The sequence below is a fragment of the Pelophylax lessonae genome (assembly GCF_965119305.1).
Source record: "Pelophylax lessonae genome assembly, chromosome: 1".
Classification (NCBI taxonomy): Eukaryota; Metazoa; Chordata; class Amphibia; order Anura; family Ranidae; genus Pelophylax; species Pelophylax lessonae.
Window position 1 is genome coordinate 69,500,615 of NC_138768.1, and position 21,113 is coordinate 69,521,727.

General features: G+C 43.5%; 1 protein-coding gene across 1 annotated transcript in view; it reads right to left on the minus strand.

Annotated features, from left to right (window-relative positions):
* Window positions 1-7,498: 7,498 nt before the first annotated feature.
* GOLPH3 (golgi phosphoprotein 3) overlaps window positions 7,499-21,113 on the minus strand; it is a 47,700-nt gene continuing 34,085 nt past the window's right edge. Inside the window, exons 3-4 of the mRNA XM_082261946.1 lie at window positions 15,299-15,413; window positions 7,499-8,359 (exon numbers count right to left, since the gene is read on the minus strand). Of these exons, the coding sequence (XP_082118072.1) occupies window positions 7,935-8,359; window positions 15,299-15,413 (540 nt within the window). The 3' untranslated portion in view covers window positions 7,499-7,934. The remainder of the gene's footprint in view (window positions 8,360-15,298; window positions 15,414-21,113) is intronic.

Genomic DNA, 21,113 nt, shown 5'->3' on the forward strand with positions numbered 1-21,113 from the left:
TTTTTCTGTGTTTCGGTCATAAAATTTAGCAAATAAGTAATTTTTCTTCATGCATTTTGACCAAAATGTATTCTTCTACATTTCTTTGGTTAAAAAAACAAAAAACAAATCTGTGCATATGATTAGTTATTTCTCACGCACGGCATAGGCATACTTGCAACTACACCCCATAACACATTCTGCTACTCCTGAGTATGGAGATACCACGTGTGAGATGTTTTCACAGCCTGGACACAGAGGTGCAACATCCAAGGAGTATCTTCAAGCATTATCCACTTTAAGATCAGGTCTTCAGCCGATACTTTTTGCTTACAAGATGAAAACCAGTATTTCTCGAAAATTACTTAGAAACCCCAAAAATTTTTATAACACAGAAAAATACAATTGAATGAATTTCAATGCACACAAAAACCTACCGTCAGTATACGGGTAACTGTCTTTCTCTGAATCCTTCCAGGACAGCCTACAAGTGAGAGATTGTGGCTCCACCCTACCGGAAACACAACCCAATTTGCAGCTTATAAAAAGGTCCCACCCACACCTTGTGCTTCAGTAATCGAAAAGTAACCTTCCAACCGAAACCCAAGGGATAGTTATTTAACTACCTCAATACTGGGCACTTACACCCCCTTCCTTCCCAGACCAATTTTCAGCTTTTAGCGCTGTTGCAATTTGAATGACAATTGCGCGGTCATGCAACACTGTACCTAAACCAAATTTGTGTCATTTTTTCCCCACAAATAGAGCTTTCTTTTGGTGGCATTTGATCACTGTCAGGTTTTTTCTTTTTTGGTGCACAAATAAAAAAACACTGAAAAGTTTGAAAAAAAAAAAAAAGTTTTTTTTGTTTAGGTTATAAAATTTTGTAAATAGATATGTTTTTTCCTGCACTGATGAGCACTGATGATGCCGCACTGACAGGCACTGATGAGGAGACACTGATGGGGTGGCACTGATATGCAGCACTGATGGGCACTGATAAGTAGCACTGATATGCAGCACTGATGGGCACTGATAGGTGGCACTGATAGATAGCACTGATATGCAGCATTGGTGGGCACTGATAGGCAGCGCTGATGGGCACTGATAGGCACCACTGATGGGCACTGATTGGCGGCACTGTTGGGCGGCACTGATGGGCACTGATAGGTGGCACTGGTGGGCAGTAATGGGCACTGGTGGGCGGCACTGATAGATGGCAATAACGGCACTGGTGGGCAGCACTGATAGATGGCATTTGGTGGGCAACACTGATAGGGAGGGCACTGGGGGGCTCTCTGAGCCCTGCTTGCCATCCCTGGTGGTCATGGGTGGGCATCCCTGGTGGCTTAGTGGCACCCCCCCCCCCCCAAGGCTGTACTGGTAATCAATCATCTGATTACCAGCACAGACCCCCCCTGTGATCAGTGAGTAATTAGAAATACTCACTGATCACCCCGGCTGCAGTATCGATCCTCTACTCTTCTCCTCACTGACAGGATCTGTCAGGAGGAGAAGAGATCGAAGCCGTTACAACGGCTGTATTGACATTACATGACGGCTGTGATTGGACACAGCCGTCATGTGATCAGGAGGGCCAATCACAGGGCCCTCCTGCCGAATGATGTTGCTCTGTGTCCGAGGGACACAGGCACATCGAGATCGCGCCGCTGCGCGTGCCCGCGGCGGCGCGATCTCTCTCCTTCTGAAGGACGTTCCGGAACGTCCATTCAGAAGGACGAGACTCCCACCCGGCCGTATATGTACAATGGCCCGGGTGGGAGGTGGTTAAAACTGTCACACACTTTTTTTTTTTTTTTTAAACTCACCTTTTTCCAGGGTAGGAAGTAGGCCGTCCTGGAAGGATTCAGAGAAAGACCGTTACCCTTATACTAATGGTAGGTTTTCTCCTTTTATCCTTCCAGGATAGCCTACAAGTGAGAGGATAATAAAGGAAACCATCCAGGCCTACCTTAGGGCGGGAACACTGCCTGTAAAACCTTTCTGCTGAAGGCAAGGTCTTGTTGCGACAGTACTTCCCACAATAGTGTTTCAGGAAGGTATCATGGCTGGACCAGGTGGCTGCATGGCGGATCTGTTCCCAGGAGGCTCCAGCTTTTTCGGCCCAGGATGTTGCCAGGGCCCTTGCAGAATGTGCCTTCAGTTTTGCTGGAGCAGGAATACCTGAAATCTCATAAGACATAGTAATGGCTTGCTTGATCCACCTGGACACTGACGGCTTTGAAGACTGCAGTCCCTTTCTTGGTCCAGAGTGAAGAACCAACAAGTGACTAGACCTCCTAAACTCTTTGGTTCTCTCTAAATAGGTGAGGAGACATCTCCTCACATCTAAACAATGAGATTTCTGCTCCTTTTCATTCTTGGGGTTCTCATAGAAAGAGGGCAACCCTATCTCTTGCTTCCTGTGAAAGGAAGATGCTACTTTTGGCAGATATAATGGATCTGGTCTAAGAATAACCCTGTCTGGAAAAACAAAAAGGTTCTTTAATGGACAGGCTCTATAAATCCCCAACCCTCCTGGCTGTCGTAACTGCCAAAAGGAAGGCAAGCTTTACAGAAAAAATTTAAAGGGGAACCTTGTCTAAAGTTTCAAAGGGGTCACTAGATAACACCTCTAGTACACTATTTAAATCCCATGGAGGGACTCTACCCCTGTTTATAAGGGTAGCTCTATCCCTTGCTAAAAAAAAAAATATTTTTATTAAAAAGGTTCCTTAGCAAGACATATCTAGAAACACTGAAAGTGCTGCTACCTGTACCCTAAGGGTGTTAACTGCCACACCCTCATCTACCCCATCCTGTAAAAATTCCAGGATCATAGGGATGGAGGCAGAGGAATCTTTCTGACTCTGCCAAGTACAGAAAATTTTCCAAACTTGAATACATTTTCCTTTTACAGGTTTCCTACTTAGGTGAAGTGTGTCTGACTATCTGAACAACCTTTGTTTTTTAGAAGAATTTTGCGTTCAGTGATCAGGTTGTCAACTGGAAAAATTGTGGCCTGGGATTAACAATTGGTCACTGTAGTAACAGATCTGGAAGCTCTGGGAATTTCCAAGGAGCTGCTACTGATAGGGACATCAGGGTTGCAAACCATGTTCTCTAGGGCCACCAAGGCGCAATCAAAATGAGACGTAGGCCCTGGAACCCACTGAGTTTCTGTAGAACTCTGGGGATCAATTTTAGAGGGGGAAAAGCATACGCTAGTTTGAACTGCCATGGGTGCACCAGAGCATCCATGCCCAGCATGCCCCTGTGCTGTGATAGGGAGAAGAATTTTTCTACTTTTGTTCTGCCAAGTATCAAACAGGTCCACTTCTGGTTGGCCAAACCTTTGCACCAGCATCTGAAAAACTCTGGGATTCAGTTCCCACTCTGTTTTATAGAATGGTGACTGAGGAAATCTGCTTTCCAATTGTCCTTCCCTTTTATGTCTATGGCTGACAGGGAGATCACTCTCCTTTCTGTCCATAACAGAATTTCCTGAGTTGATCTTAACAGGGTGTTGAATCTGGTCCCTCCCTGAATATTCAGGTAAGCCACTGTGTAGCATTGTCTGAGCAGATCTGGACTTTCTTTCCCTGAAATGTCCCTTTCGAACGCCCTAAAAGCTTCTCCTACTGCTTTTAGTTCTCTGTAGTTGGACGAGGCTAGAGCTGTCTGAGCATCCCAGGTGCCTTGAGCATGAGCTCCCCCTAGGTGAGCTCCCCAACCCCAGGTGCTTGCGTCCGTGGTGATCCTGAAAGGCTGCCACTGACCCATAAGACCTGCCTTCCCTCAAATTGTCTGGAATTGTCCACCATTTCAAGGAAGTTATGACCTGGGGGAGGGGGGGGCTGAACAGGACAAGAGGACAGGTGGAAGAACTGAAGGTCCCGTGAGTGGAGCTGAGCCCACTCTACTGCTGGGATACAAGCTGTCATTAGTCCTAGAACTCTCAGAATCTGTCTTCTTGAGCAAAGAGGAAGAGAACACGCACTTTTTGCTGCTGAGACCACTTTTTCCACCTTTTCCTCCGGGAGGAAAAGTCTTTGAGCTCTGGAGTCTATTTGATAACCTAGATAGGTCTGAACCTGAGCGGAAGATTTCTCTACATTTATTAGCCAACCTAATGTTTGTAGAACCGTTAGCACCTTTATAGAGTGATTGCCCTGACAAAAATCAGCAGATCGTCCAGGTATGGAATTAAGGCTAGACCCTGTAGGTGAAGATGGGCCACCGCCTCTGCCAGCACTTTTGAAAAAAATCCTTGGACTGGCTGCTAGGCCGAAAGGAAGGGCTCTGAACTGCCAATGTGCAGTCTCTCCTTCTGTGACCACTGCGAATCTCAGGAATGCCTGGTGTTCGGGATGAATTGGAACATGCAGGTAGGTGTCCCTGAGATCCAGGGTAGTCATAAAGACATCAACAGATTTTTTCTGACTGAATAAATATTCTCCATTGAGAATTTTTTGTATATTAGGAATTTGTTTAAGTTCCTGAAATTTATGATCAGGCAATACTTCCCTGAGGGTTTTGAGACTACAAATATGTGGGAATAAAAGTCTTGGTAAAACTGGCTTACCGACAAAGGAGTTATTACCCTCTGTTCTACCAGTTCTTGAATCTCCCTTAAAAGGGCTTACCTTTTGTGTACCTCCTTTGATGGGTAAGTCATGGTCATCTCTGATACTGGCTGAGATGAAAACTCTAGTTTCCCGTGAGGAAAGACTGTCCCTTGGGACTCCTGACTGTCCCAAACACACTGAGCTTTGAGAGGCAATTGCTGTAGCCCCAAAGGACCTAATAGTAGCCAACATTTCTTCCTGAACTGATTTAAGAAAACGTTTCATTAACTCAGATGCTTCCTGCCCTGCCACTTTGTTAATACAAGTATGACAAAAAGGTTTAGAACAAGACCTTGATAGTCTATCCCCACAGTTACTGCACTTTCTAGATGTGCTTGCACTCGTTGAGGCAGAGGGGGGTCTGATAGAGGCCTCCTGGGCTGGGGATAGATCTGAAACAGCAAGAGAGAGAGAACAAATAAACACGCTCTATCCTGAACTTTGCACGTGTGCTGCCGAGGCAAGCATACCAACAAGGCTGTCCACAAGGAAGGCAATAGAGGACTTGGCGGTCCCCTCAACACGGACTGCTATTAAGTCCCAAGGCAGTAAGGCAAAAGCACTTACCCAGTTTTAAGTCACCGGGGGGGGGGGGGGGGGGGTGTTTGCGGGGCCTCTTTACATTTTAATTTTTTGGTGGGACACAGGGTACACTGACAGATGTTGATCGTCTACCGGCGGACACTGAAAGATGTTGAGGTTACAATGGAACAGTGATACAAATGTTGATGGTGCACTGGTACAGATGTTCATGGGACACTTGGACAGGGACAGTGGTGCTAGGTGTACTGGTGTAGAGATGGCTACAGTATGTGTGATCTCTGTAACTGAACACTAAAATCATCAGTTACACAGAGAGCTGTCACCAGCTGCAGCATTCCCCGCTCCCCCTCCCCGCACTGAGCTCAGCTTGGAGTGCCATCAGACACGTGTCTGTATACAGTGTTTGATGGCTGTGATTGGACAGAACCATTACGTGATTTGGAGGTCCAATCACAGCGCCCATGCCCTGATCTGGGATGTGCTGTGTTCAAAGTACACAGCAATGACAGAATTGCGCTGCTAAGCAGCCTTGGGTTCGTGCGCATGCACCTGTTCTGCGTGATGTATGGGTATGTCAACTCAGAATGGGGAAGCCCCCACCTAGCCAACGTACATGAACCGCCCCAAAGCCACACAGCAAGGCAAATATGTCATGGCTTCAAACACGGCTCATCACAGATCGGAGGCGGTTAAACAGTAATCAAAAATACAGAAGAGTGAGCAAGTTAAAACTGTGAAAATCACTTTACAAATAACAATTTATGGAATTGTTAAAATAATTGACTTAGACTCATTTTGGAAACAAAATTTAGCACAAGTTTTAAAAAAACAAAAACAAACCATGAACACCTATTTCAGGCACTTTAAAGATCATAGTTTATTAACCGTATAATAAAAAGCTAGTATACAGAGGGAATCTGATAACTGCAACGATTGTTACCACCTCATTTGTTTCGTTTTCATTTACCGTTCCACCTCTAACAAAGCCGCATGCCACGCCCCCTTTCTTGCGCCGCTCCTGACACCATTGTGTGTACAGGTCCCACTTGCAGCAGGGGATGAGACTGCCCATAAAGCACCAATTCATTCTATGAACAACTATGGAAGCAATGTGAAAGGCAAACAGCGCTCAAACATTAATGTGCTTAGCCACATAATTTCACATACATATTATAATAATTAAAATTAACAAGAAAAAAAAAAAAAAGGAAAAAAATTAGCGTTTTCCTGTTTTGTTTCTTTGTTGCAGAAAACCTGTAGCTGCAAATGAGCACGTGCAACTATTGTTTTAGTGTGAGAGTCTTGATTTTGTTTAAGCCTATACAAAATACATTATCAGGGAAGCGCGTTGACCTACGTGAAAACAAATAAATTAAAGGTTCACTGCACCAAACACTGATATTTCGGTTACAGGTAGACTGATTGGCTTCATTGAATTCTGACCTTTTCCCTTCTTTGGGGGGACTGCAAAGGCAACATTTTGTTGCTGGAGCTCCCACCTCCGTTGCCACAAGGTCTCCCCAAAGGGAGCAGCCCTCTCAATGTCTGTGCTTTACTTCCATATAATGTATAGTATTTGAAAGAACAGGGTCAGACAGCTTTGTTATTGAACAAACAGCTGATAACAGAATTCTACAGACATAACTGCAGAAATGTGTCACCCAGAGTCCCAGTGTTAGTCCACACTGCCAGTCTCCCTCCTCCTGATTCAGAGGTAGAATCCCTTTGTACTGCATTTTCAATAACCTAAAAGGAAATAAATCAGGAAGAGTAAAACCCCTATTTCTTGCGGTAGTCGAGTGGAACTCTGAATTCATACAGAGATCGTGCTGCCAAGAATTTTTGATGGATGCAGACCTGCAGCAAAATCTGAAATATCAGTACTAGGTGAATTGATCCTTTAAGATAAATAATGTACCCAAGTATTGCAATTGCAAACAAAATTCACATTAAAAAAAAACAAAAAAAAAACACAAAAATGGAGGACAACTGAGCAACGAGTACATGCCAAACATTTAAAAATAATGGTACATGTGCCACAACAAATGTGGGTCACAGTTCACTGCATGTTCTCACTTTTAGCCCTGAGAAAATCAGAGCCTGAAATGTATCGGAGACTAGGGTTTGACGTCAGATATACCACCAAAATACTTAGGATTTTCTTGAACTATACAACTGGAACTATGTACACAATTTAATGGAATGTTTTCCCCATCCCAAAAATGGCTTCCAGAGACTATGGGATCATTTACACTAAATACTTAAAGATTTAAAATTTTGATTGACAAATTTACAAGAAAAAATAAAAAATAAAGCATAAGCACAGAGGCCTTAGAAAAAAAAATTAAAAATGAACACATTTTAGGTGTGTAAAACGTGTAGAAATGGATAGAGTTATTTGAACTTTGGTGACTGAAAGGCCCTTTTGTGACAGTTCTGCTAATTTGTAAACCAACTTGTGGGAATCTTCAGAGGAACTTGAGGCAAACCAAAGCCAATGTGCATCCCAGTGTCTCCATCAAAACTGATCTAGGCCTTCTCGGTAACCTTAAGCCACGTTTTGAGATGCACAAATTTAAGGAGTAGTGTGATGCCAATATGGCAATAAGTATTTGAAATCGCTCATCAAGCTGTCTTGAACCAGCCCAGGTCCTGCATACAATTCAACGTCTTTCTGCCAGTCAAAACAAGCAAAAGGTAAAATTACTGAAAAAGAAAAAAAAGAAAAATTGTAAAGCAGAGACAACTGGTTTGACGTAAAACGAACACTCCAGTCCACTAGGTTTATTTTGTGAAGGTGGACACCACGGCCCATAGGATTTCATTAGCGTTTGGCTTTGCGGCCTCTACTTCTGGATCTAGGTCAAGCAGCTGCCGGACTCTCTTCATGGCCAGCTCGTACTGGTCGTCTAAGAGGGGGGCAAAGGCATTTTCAATGACGTCAGAAGAATGAGCTAAATAGATGAGGCCCAGCAAACGTTTATCCATGCGGTGAGGATCCTTCACCCACTTGTCAAGCACGGCTTCCTGTACCTTCTTAATAAGACGCTGCTTGATGTTGTTGTTGGTAAGTGGGTGCGTGGTCATGTCAAACAGAAGGAAGTTTTGCTTCTCAGTTGTCAGGACACCCTTTTCTACAAGATTTTTAGCCAGGCGTTCTCGCACGTTTCGTAACTGGAAATGGAGCTTCAGAGGGTTCCAGGTCTCACCTAAATTATAATAAAAACAAATGCAAGATGAGTTTTAAAAATTCCAGGGCCATCCTATAACATTCCCTTTCCTGCCTGACTGAAACTAAATGGAATCTTGTTGGAATAAAGAGTTTGTAAACCTCTGAAATGATAAACGAGCAAAGTATATCCTTCTATAGTGCGTACTTGCCTCAATACAAAGCATTTATGTGATTTCTGTCTCCTCCCTCATTCCTCTGCTAGCTGCAGGAGTCGCATCTGAAAGATGATGCAGGCTTCAATGGATCCAGGGTAAGGGGGGATTCAGCACACAGCCTGTGATTGACAGCCTCAGCTGTGCATGTTTCCCAATGATCTATGTAGAGGGGTATATGTCCATTTCCTCCACTAGGGACTCACATTACACTTTGCTCTCCTTTTTATGCTGTGCTTTTGACAGTCAGAAATACTTTGTAAATGATGTGCTTTAAAAGGCTGAAGAGGAGAGATTGCTGCAGATAAACAGGTATAACCTATGTAGGAAGATTTTTTTAATTTCTGCATATGACCTGAGGCTAGTCACTTCACCAGGTATATGTAAGGGCTCTTTCACACGGTCCGCAGGCGGATCCGTGCTGCTCAGCGGGGATCGATCCGCGATCCCCGCTGAGCCGGCGGATGACAGCTCCGTCTCCGCTTGCAGTGCGGAGAGGGAGGTGTCACAGCCCCCGCTGCTCTCTATGGGGAATCGGATGAGAGTGGACCGCCTGTCCGCTCTCATCCGATCCCATCTGATCCGATCCCCAGGACGGATGGAAAATAGGGTTTCCATCCGTGCGGATTTCACGGACAGGATCGGATGCGGATGGCAGCGGGTGTCAGTGGAGATGTCACTGCTGACATCCGCTGCTCCATAGGGCTGAATGGGGCATCCGATCAGATCCGCCTAAAAAAACTGACAGGCGGATCTGATCGGATGAAAGAGCCCTTAGGTATATTTACAATCATTTTGTTACAGGAATGGGTTTAAAAAAAAAAAAAAAAAAAAGGTACAGATACAACTTTATTCCAAAAAAGTCCAACCGTAAATCAAAAAGAGGCCAAGTTGTATCCGGACCTCGTGGTAAGGCACTTCAGGCTGGGTTCATATATGTAGGGCCGGTTTCTGTGCAGCGTTAAGTGCAGTTACCATTCAGCAATTCAGAACCCTTTTTTTAATTTGCACTGCAACCAGCCCGCATAAATGTTAACCAGCTCCATTAAAAGCCGGTCTGGTTTACGTGTTATGTGAATCGGTGGTGGTTCAAAAACGCATCCAATTGGCATATATGTGAACCAAGCCTCAATTTACGTTTCCTGTGCATTACACTACAAGCTGAGGAGACTGAAGATTCTCTGGGGTGTGGATCTGACTGCCCAGGAACCAGATTTACAACATCAGTATCAATAAGATGAGCTTGCCAGTCCAGCACTATTTTTCATTTTCTTCTACTAAAAGCCAATCCTGTCGGTTTCAAATTTTCATAATTCCCTAAATAGGATTTAACAAAAAAAAAAAAAAAAGTATAAATTATTGGCCAGGAGGTTTTAAAATGAAGAGCTTCTGAAATCTATTACAACTAATATTAAGGAAGCTAGTTTGTAGTCCAAGCTTTAGAAAGTACTGTGACTGAGGATCCCCGTTCCTCTGTAGAGTCTACGAATATGTTCTTGCTAAGTAAAACACATTAGAGGGAGTATATAGGGAGGCACCATGTGATGCATTAAAACAAACATTGGCAAACAGTTTGGAGTGTGGTTAATTTTTCTTGTTTATGTAGAATAGAGAAAAGCAGATAAAAGGCATTGTGACCTCTACGAGAGGTTAAAAAAAAACCAAAAACCTGTAAGAGTAAGCCCTGGTTCACACTGATGCGATTTCTGATTCCAGAAGCATGGAATCGCATGACAAGTGAAATAACATGAATTTCTGCAGAGACCATTCACATGTATAAAGTGCAGCTGCGATGCGATAAAAAAAAAAAAAAAAAAATTATATATTATATATATATATATATATATATATATATATATATATATATATATATATATATATATTTTTCATTATTGAATTTAGTGTGATGTAGTGTAAATTTTGTGGTCCATAGACTTCAATGGACACACATCAAAACTGCATCTGTGTTTTACAATATGATTTATGCTGGTTGTTAGCAGCTGGCATCCTAATAACCAGTGACTCATCCCGGTTGTCAGAACAAAGGAGGAGTCATCAGTTGGCACCAGCTGGCTTCCCAACAAGTCCTCTCTGCTGTCAGCTGGTATCCCCACTAACAGAATGTAAACAAAGAAGGCAGCATTGAAAAAAAAAAAAAAAACCAACGTGGGTGTCCCCAACCCACCTATTGTAAGCCACCGGGGTCTGGTATAGACTTTAAGGGTGGCCCCACACCCAAAAAAATAAAGAAAAAGGTGTGGGCCCCCTCTCCAAAATTCATACCAGACCCTTATCTGATCATGCAGACAGGCAAACCAGGAAAAGGGTGGGACAAGTTAGTGGTCGCCGCCCCCGAACGATACCAGGCCACATGGCCTCAACACGGGCCTGGTATTGATTAGCAAGGGACCCCCATGCTCATGCTATTTTTTTTTCTAATGTCTTTTCTTTACATTCTGCTGTCAGCGTGGAATCCAGCTGACAGCAAGGAAGCCGGCGGGTTCAGGCTCCTTAACAAATCGATGACTCATCCCTGTTGCTGACAGCAGGGATGATTTTCAGTAGTCAAAACTTGTATCAAATTTGCCATACAACTGCCCCTTGAAATCGCACTGCATCAATGTGAACCTAGGCTCACAGCTACTAATTGCTTAGCATGCTGCACTTAAAATGAGGGAGAAAAAATAAATAAATATATATATATATATATATATATATATATATATATATATATATATTATACACCTCACTGCCGTGGCGGCTCTTCATTTGACAGCTGTGAGTGAGCACGGCTATGTAAGAATCGAGGACATGCAGTTTATAAATCGTGAGGGGGGGCGAATCGAGATTGAGATTTTTTTTTTTTAACAATCATGCAGCTCTAATACATACAGTATCTCACAAAAGTGAGTACACCCCTCACATTTTTGTAAATATATTATATCTTTTCATGTGACAACACTGAAGAAATGACACTTTGCTACAATGTAAAGTAGTGAGTGTACAGCTTGTACAACAGTGTAAATTTGCTGTCCCCTCAAAATAACTCAACACACAGCCATTAATGTCTAAACCGCTGGCAACAAAAGTGTAGATGTTTAATTTGGGCCCAATTAGCCATTTTCCCTCCACAATGTCACATGACTCGTTAGTGTTACAAGGTCTCAGGTGTGTTAAATTTGGTATTATAGCTCTCACTCTCATACTGGTCACTGGAAGTACAACATGGCACCTCATGACATGACAAAGAACTCTGAGGATCTGAAAAAAAGAATTGTTGCTCTACATAAAGATGGACTATACTATAAAAAGATTGCAAAAACCCTAAAACTGAGCTGCAGCATGGTGGCCAAGACCGTACAGTGATTTAACAGGTCCGGTTCCACTCAGATCCCAGGAGGAAGCCTCTTCTAAAGATGATGCACAAGAAAGCCCGCAAACAATTCGCTGAAGACAAGCAGGCTAAGGTCATAGATTACTGGAACCATGTCCTGTGGTCTGATGAGACCAGAATAAACATATTTGGTTCAGATGGTGTCAAAGCGCGTGTGTGGCGCCGACCAGGTGAGGAGTAAAAAGACAAGTGTGTCTTGCCTACAGTCAAGCATGGTGGTGAAAGTGTCATGGTCTGTGGCTGCATTAGTGCTGCCGGCGCTGGGGAGCTACAGTTCGTTGAGGGAACCATGAATGCCAACATGTACTGTGACATACTGAAGCAGAGCATGATCCCCATCCTTTCGGAGACTGGGCCACAGGGCAGTATTCCAACATAGCGACACCAAACACACCTCCAAGACGACCACTGCCTTGCTAAAGAAGCTAAGGATAAAAGGTAATAAACTGGCCAAGCATGTCTCCAGACCTAAACACTATTGAGCATCTGTGGGGCATCCTCAATCGGAAGGTGGAGGAGCGCAAGGTCTCTAAAATCCACCAGCTCCATGATGTCCTCATGGAGGAGTGGAAGAGGACTCCAGTGGCAATCTGTGAAGCTCTGGTGAACTCCATGCCCAAGAGGGTTAAGGCAGCGTTGGGAAATAATGGTGGCCACACAAAATATTGCCATTTTGGGCCCAGTTTGGACATTTTCACCTAGGGGTGTACTCACTTTGGTTGCCAGCGATTTAGACATTAATGGCTGTGTGTTGAGTTATTTTGAGGGGACAGCAAATTTACACTGTCATACAAGCTGTACACTCACTACTTTACATTGTAGCAAAGTGTAATTTCTTCAGTGTTGTCACATGAAAAGATCTAATAGAATATTTACAAAAAAGGTGAGGGGTGTACTCACTTTTGTGAGGGAAAATAAATAGATCACATTCACATATACAGTGCCTTGCGAAAGTATTCGCCCCCTTGAACTTTGACCTTTTGCGCCACTTCAGGCTTCAAACAAAGATATAAAACTAATTTTTTGTGAAGAATCAACAACAAGTGGGACACAATCATGAAGTGGAATGAAATTTATTGGATATTTCAAACTTTAACAAATAAAAAACTGAAAAATTGGGCGTGCAAAACTATTCAGCCCCCTTAAGTTAATACTTTGAAGCGCCACCTTTTGCTGCGATTAGAGCTGTAAGTCGCTTGGGGTATGTCTCTATCAGTTTTGCACATCGAGAGACTGAAATTTTTGACCATTCCTCCTTGCAAAACAGCTCGAGCTCAGTGAGGTTGGATGGAGAGCGTTTGTGAACAGCAGTTTTCAGTTCTTTCCACAGATTCTCGATTGGATTCAGGTCTGGACTTTGACTTGGCCATTCTAACACCTGGATATATTTATTTGTGAACCATTCCATTGTAGATTTTGCTTTATGTTTTGGATCATTGTCTTGTTGGAAGATAAATCCCCGTCCCAGTCTCAGGTCTTTTGCAGACTCCATCAGGTTTTGTTTCCAGAATGGTCCTGTATTTGGCTCCATCCATCTTCCCATCAATTTTAACCATCTTCCCTGTCCCTGCTGAAGAAAAGCAGGCCCAAACCATGATGCTGCCACCACCATGTTTGACAGTGGGGATGGTGTGTTCAGGGTGATGAGCTGTGTTGCTTTTACGCCAAACATAACGTTTTGCATTGTTGCCAAAAAGCTTGATTTTGGTTTCATCTGACCAGAGCACCTTCTTCCACATGTTTGGTGTGTCTCTAAGGTGGCTTGTGGCAAACTTTAAAGGACACTTTTTATGGATATCTTTATGAAATGGCTTTCTTCTTGCCACTCTTCCATAAAGGCCAGATTTGTGCAGTATACGACTGATTGTTGTCCTATGGACAGAGTCTCCCACCTCAGCTGTAGATCTCTGCAGTTCATCCAGAGTGATCATGGGCCTCTTGGCTGCATCTCTGATCAGTCTTCTCCTTGTATGAGCTGAAAGTTTAGAGGGACGGCCAGGTCTTCGTAGATTTGCAGTGGTCTGATACTCCTTCCATTTCAATATTATCGCTTGCACAGTGCTCCTTGGGATGTTTAAAGCTTGGGAAATCTTTTTGTATCCAAATCCGGCTTTAAACTTCTCCACAACAGTATCTCGGACCTGCCTGGTGTGTTCCTTGTTCTTCATGATGCTCTCTGCGCTTTAAACGGACCTCTGAGACTATCACAGTGCAGGTGCATTTATACGGAGACTTGATTACACACAGGTGGATTCTATTTATCATCATTAGTCATTTAGGTCAACATTGGATCATTCAGAGATCCTCATTGAACTTCTGGAGAGAGTTTGCTGCACTGAAAGTAAAGGGGCTGAATAATTTTGCACGCCCAATAATGCAGTTTTTTATTTGTTAAAGTTGGAAACATCCTTTAAATTTCGTTCCACTTCATGATTGTGTCCCACTTGTTGATTCTTCACAAAAAAATTACAGTTTTATATCTTTATGTTTGAAGCCTGAAATGTGGCATAAGGTTGCAAAGTTCAAGGGGGGCGAATACTTTCGCAAGGCACTGTGTGTGTGTGTGTGTGTGTATATATATATATATATATATATATATATATATATATATATATATATATATATATATATATATATATATATATATATATATATATATATATATATATATACACATACACACACATATATATACATACATATACACACACAATCTATATCTCTATATGTATATAGACACACACAAATGCACACTCTAGAGCACAGGTGTCAAACACAAGGCCCGCGGGTCGAATGCAGCCCCCCAGGCCATTTCATGTGGCCCTCGCACCTCTCCTGAAGCTACGGCACCCCCCTCGTCTGTGTAGCCGGCAGCAGAGAGGACAGAAATCATTTGCTAGATCCTGCACTCTTCTGTGCAGCTGCAGAAACCCCCCCCCCCCCCATTTCTCAGCAATTTGCAGCAGAGAGGAGGGCAGAACTCCTCCTACAGATCCTCTACCTCTCTGTGCAACACCACCTTGCCTTTGTTTTCCCTGGTCTCAGCAGACTCTGGAAGCCTACTCCAGCCCTCCTCTGGTTCTCCAGACCCTGCACTTCTTCCCAGATCCACCCGCATCTTTTTCCAGGCAGCAGCACAAGGTAAGGGAGTGCATTGTGATGTAAGGAAGGGTGGGTGACTCTTGACTTCTGATGGGGGGGTTCTTGACATCTTGTGTAAGAGGGCGTGGGGTGCTCTGGATATCTAATCCTACAGACATAACCAGCCCTTTGGGGGCAACCATAACGCTGAAGCGACCCGTGATTAAATTGAGTTTGACACCCCTGCTCTAGAGCATAAGAATCCCTGTAGGTAGGTTCACCAACATACCACTAAGAAGTTCAATCCAACTCTGTACAGTCTCTGGGGTTGGCGTTTCCTTTATGTGTTTTAAGGCTTCATCCAGCATGACATCCCCTGTCGGAGCATCAGATTTGCAAATAACCTATTAAAATTAAGACGCATTTTGTTAAGCATGCTAAAAGTGCAACCCACAATATTTATAGGAAACTGTTTCTTTACTTACTGCTACAGGGCGGCCGTTCTGTGCAGAATCAAGTATATATGCACATGATTCTGCACTTCTGGGAAGGAGGCGCGTCTCTCCTGCTGTAATTAATTAGTCACAGCAAAAGCTGATCAGTGGGTGCCAGACAATGGATGGCCACCACCACCGGCTGGACGGCTGAAGAGAGGCTGGACGGAGCTCTGCATATGTAGACAATGCAGAGCTCTGTCCTGTCAGCAGGGATGTGATGGATGAAAATCCATCACATCCCTTAGTGTAAGCAGCACACACAGTACACAAAAACACTGGTTAGGCACACCTTTTGATCGCCCTAAATGTTTAACCCCTTCCCAGCCAGTGTCATTTGTACAGTGACAGTGCATATTTTTTTTATGCACCGATTACAGTATTAATGTCACTGGTTCCCACAAAGTGCTGATCAGAAGTGTCAGATTAACCAACAAAATATTGCAGTCCTGCTAAAGGTCGCTAATTGCTGCCACTCCTAATACATATATATATATATTTATATAAAAACATTAAGTATATATCCCGTAGTTTGAAGACGCTATAAAACCTTTTGAACAAACCAATATATGCATAATAGGTTTTTTGTTTTTTTTTAACCAAAAGTATGTGCAGAATACATATTGGCCGAAGGACCCTTTCACACTTGTGCGTTATGAAAGTCACGCGACTTTGCCACGACTTGATCCAATGTGTAAGCAGTGCAATATAGAGGTCTATGGACCTCAAGTCGCATTAAAGTCGGACCAAAGCAGTGCAGGGACTACTTTGAAGTCGCACAGATAAAAAACGGCACTCATTGAAAATCATATGATACAACTTGTCGTGCGACTTTGAAGTCCCAAGTCACGAAAAAAGCCACAAAAGTGTGAAAGGGGCCTAAATCTATAAACAAATTTGTTTAAAAAAAATTTTTACTGGAGGTTTTATAGCAGAAAGTAAACTTTTTTTTTTAAATGATCTTTATTTTTGTGGGAAAAAGGATATAAATTTCATTTATGTTCAGCGTCGCATGACCGCGCAATTGTCAGTGAAACGCAGTGCTGTAAAAGAAAAAAAAAAAATGGCCTGGTCATAAAGGAGGGGCTAAATCTTCCGGAGGTCAAGCTCTTTTAGAGATTTTCAAAAAATTATCCCTTGCTGGTTTGATCCCACTATCTAAACACAAATAAGAAGTCTTGTACACTTTCTTTAACCACTAGACCTGAGGAAGATTAACCCCCCCCCCCCCTTTATGACCAGGCCAGTTTTTGCAATACGGCACTGTTACTTTAAATGACAATTGCGCTGTCATGCAACGCTGTACATAAAATGTAATTTTTTTCCCCACAAAGAGCTCTCTTTTGGTGGTATTTGATCACCACTGGGTGCGCTATAAAAAAAAATGAGATTTTTAAATACCGTATAATCTATTTCTCTGATGTTCATTGACAGACAGAGCTCCTGATCTTCTTAACCATTGGGTTATACTGCTCCCTAAAAGTAGGACACTAGGCAGAAAAAAAAAAAAAAAAAAGTCTGGCTATGCCTATGGGCAGTCCAAGGGGGTACACTCCCTCTCTCTGCTATAGGCACTCAGTTTTGTTACAAGCAGTGTCAGAAGAATTACAACTCCACAAAGGGGTGGGTGCTGTGTACGTCATGAACATCAGAGAAATTGATTTTACAGCAAGTCAAAAAACTGGATTTTTTAAAGAATTTACCGTAAAATCCTTTTCTCTGAAATTCGACAGACGCAGCTCCTTATCTTCATGACTCGTAGGGTTAATGCTCCTCCAAGGAATAGGCACTAGGCAAGAAAAAAAAAAAAAACAACCACGCCCATGGGGGCTGTCCCTGTAGGCATAACCCCTCAGACTCTGCTATCAAACAGTTAAGTTGCAAGCAGTGTTTACAAGAAAAACACCCATACCTAGTAGAGGGGTGGGAGCTGCGTCTGTCGAACTTCAGAGAAAAGGATTTTACGGTAAGTTCTTACAAAAATCCAGTTTTCTCCATCGTTCGACAGACGCAACTCCTTATCGTCATGACTCATAGGGATGTCCCAAAGCAGTAAAATCATGAGGGGTGGGAAACGCAAAAACAAAAACGTAAGTCCCCAATGGCTAAAACTTAGCCAACCAAGTAACATGGAGCTCAACCAGAAACAACTGGAGCTCACCCGGAAAAAATGTAACCCTCAAAGAGAAACTAAACAGAGTTCTCTTTTAAACTGCAGTCTGCAAAACCTTGCGGCCAAAAGAAGCATCCGCGGATGCCAACAGATCCACCTTGAAGAATTTTGTGAACGTATGCAAACACGACCAGGTTACCGCCTTGCAATTTTGTAGCACCGATGCCTTATGGTGAAAAGCCCAAGAGGCACTCAAGGCTCTCGTAGAACGCGCCTTCACTGGGAAAGAAGGAACCTGACCCCTCAGTGAATAGTCCTGTACCACCGTCTGCCTGATCCATCTGGATATGGCCGCAGCAGACGCAGACGATCCCTTACGAGGTCCATCAGTAAGGACAAAAAGAGCGTCTGATTTTCTAAAGGACTCAGTTGTCTCTAAATAAACCCTGACCGCCCGAACCACATCCAAAGAATGCCAGGCATACTCCTTAGGATGCTGAGGTTTAGGGCAAAGTGAAGGCAACACAATGTCTTCATTCAGATGAAATTCAGAAACCACCTTAAAGCGGAGTTCCAGCCATTTACTCACCTGTCCAACGGTCCAGCGATGCGGCCGCCGGAAGCCTCGATCCTCTCCCTCGGCGCCGGCATCACTGCTGTGGGCACCCGGCTGTTACAGTTTGCGGCTTCACAGCCGGATACCCACTGCGCATGCGCGAGTCGCGCTGTGCGCCGTGTAGGCTTGTGACGGTATCAGATTTTCATGCTGCGATTAATTGATTAAGGTTTTGCCACGGTATACGGTATTATCACGGTATTCTATTATTAAATTTAAATTATTAAATTTCCACCTAACTTCAATTTCATTGCTGAATTTAGGGGCTTTGGTTCACTTATGCACATTATTATATAGTCAGTCAGTACAGACTCTGTGAACCAGGCCTAAAATAGGTCATCAAGCAGTGTCTGGCCTAACTGGTGATAACTGGTCCTGGCGCTCGGCTCCGATCCGATGGCCTGGTCATTAAGAGGGCAAATCCTTGTGGTCAAGAAGTGGTTAAACCTGAAGGAGGTGTTGTTTATAAATTACTTTACTATTGCTTAAGGCCTGGTTCACATGTATGCGGGTTGGTGGTTCACATGTATGCGGGTTGGCGGTTCACATGTATGCGGGTTGGCGGTTCACATTTGCACAGGCATAGCAGCCCATTGATTTGAACGGGCTGCTATGCCCTCATTTTCCGCAGAAAAAAGGTGCATGCAGCATTTTTTTAAAATTCAGTGGCCTTGAAATCCATCCTGCTTTTGCACCATGCGACTAACCTGCAGTTCCTGCTCTGGCAAGCTTTCTGCATTTTTTGTATACGTGGGCACGGCATTTAAAAACAGTTTGCGTGTGCAGCAACGGCAGGTAAGTCGCATGGTGCAAAAGAAGGATGGATTTCACGGCCACTGCATTTTTTTAAATTCTGCATGCACCTTTTTTCAGCTGAAAACGCAGGCATAGCAGCTCAAGCCCATTCACATCAATGGGCTGCTATGCCTGTGCAAATGTGGGCCCCCAACCCGCATACATGTGAACCAGGCCTAAAGCAATAGTAAAGTCATTAATTGGTTAAACCTGCAGGAGGACCGGTGTTTTTATCTTGATTTGCCCCTTTAAAGACCAGGCCATCGGATCAGAGCGCCAGAACCAGTCATCACCAGGTAGGCCAGACACTGCTTGATGGCTATATAATAATGTAATGTGGGCTGCTATGCGTGTGTGTGTGTATATATATATATATATATATATATATATATATATATATATATATATATATATATATATATATATATATTAGAGCTGCACGATTCTGGCCAAAATGAGAATCACGATTTTTTAGCTTGGAATAAAGATCACGATTCTCTCACGATTCTCTGTGTAACAAAAAAAAAAAAATTGGGATAACTTTACTGTTACGTTTTTTTTTTTCATTAAAGTCTATTAATTGCGTTTGAAAGACTGCTGCGCAAATACAGTGTGACATAAAATATTACAACAATCACCATTTTTTTCTGTAGGGTCTCTGCTAAAAAAATATATAAAATGTTTGGGGGTTCTAAGTACTTTTCTAGCAAAAAAAAAAACTGATTTTAACTTGCAAGCAACAATTGTCAGAAAAAGGTCCAGTCTTTAAGAGGTTAAACTTCCTTTCTCCCTGGCAGAGGGAAGGAAAAGATACAAATGTAAACATTTTTGTTTATAGTTAGGAGACTTATGCTGAAAGGCTTAGCTGTGTGAGTGAATGAGTCATCCAGCTCACTAAAATGTATCAATTCACAAGTCAGACCCAGGAGCAGATAAACTCGGTATTTTAAAAATGCCACAATAACAATACCGTGGCTATGCAATACCGCGATATATCGAATTCCCGAAAACCGGCATATGTCTAGCGCCGTGATTGGCCGGCAATCTTCTGGGACCTCTGACGTGTCCCATAAGATTGCAGGGAGGGAGGGGGGAGAGGAGAACTTCCGCTCAGGGCGCCGCGGCGCTCCGAGCGGAAGTGGGAGCGGGTACCTGTCAAAACTAGGTACCCGCTCCCCCCCCCCCAAAAAAATGACATGCCAAATGTGGCATGTCGGGGGGTCAGGACTCCCTAAAGCGGAAGTTCCACTTTTGGGTGGAACTCCGCTTTATGGAAGGAATGACTGATTAGGTGGAAGTACCACCTTATCCCTGTGTACCACCAGATAAGGTGAGCGGCAAGACAACGCCGCAAATTCAGATATCCTGCGGGGAGAAGTGATCGCCACCAAGAAGGCAACCTTTTGAGACAAAGAAAGCAGTGAAATCTCCTGAATTTTTTTCAAAAGGAGCCTTTTGAAGAGCCGATAACAGATTTAGATCCCACGGAGGTAACGGGGATCGCCTCGGAAGGGCCATATGGTGCACTCCCTGGATAAAAGTCCAGATTAGTTAGGACATTCGTGGCTAACAGGTGTTGAAAATATAGAGCAAAAGCCGCAACTTGGCCTTTGATAGTACCCAAAGCCAACCGCTCTTCAACCCCTTTCTGCAAAAAGGCCAAAACCCTAGCGATCAAAAACAAGCGAGGGTGTACCTTAAGCGATTCACACCATGAAATGTACGATTTCCACATACGATGGTAGATCTTCCTGGTGGTTGACTTCCTAGCCTTCAAGAGTGTAGGAATCACAGAGTCAGAAAGACCCCTATTTCTCAACACCTGACTTTTCAACAGCCATGCCGTTAAAGCCAGCGACTGTAAAGCAGGATAGAAGGTCGGAATGCGAGACAGCAGAGCTTCCCTGAGAGGAAGTCTCCAAGGGGTATCGGCAACCAGCCTTATAAGGTCTGCGTACCAAGACCGGTGGGGCTAGTCTGGAGCCACCAGAAGTTTTCAATGGGGGAAATGCATAAATCAGCCGATACAGACCCTAAGGAGCCACCAGTGCGCCTGTGGCGTCGGCCAGAGGATCTTGAGACCTGG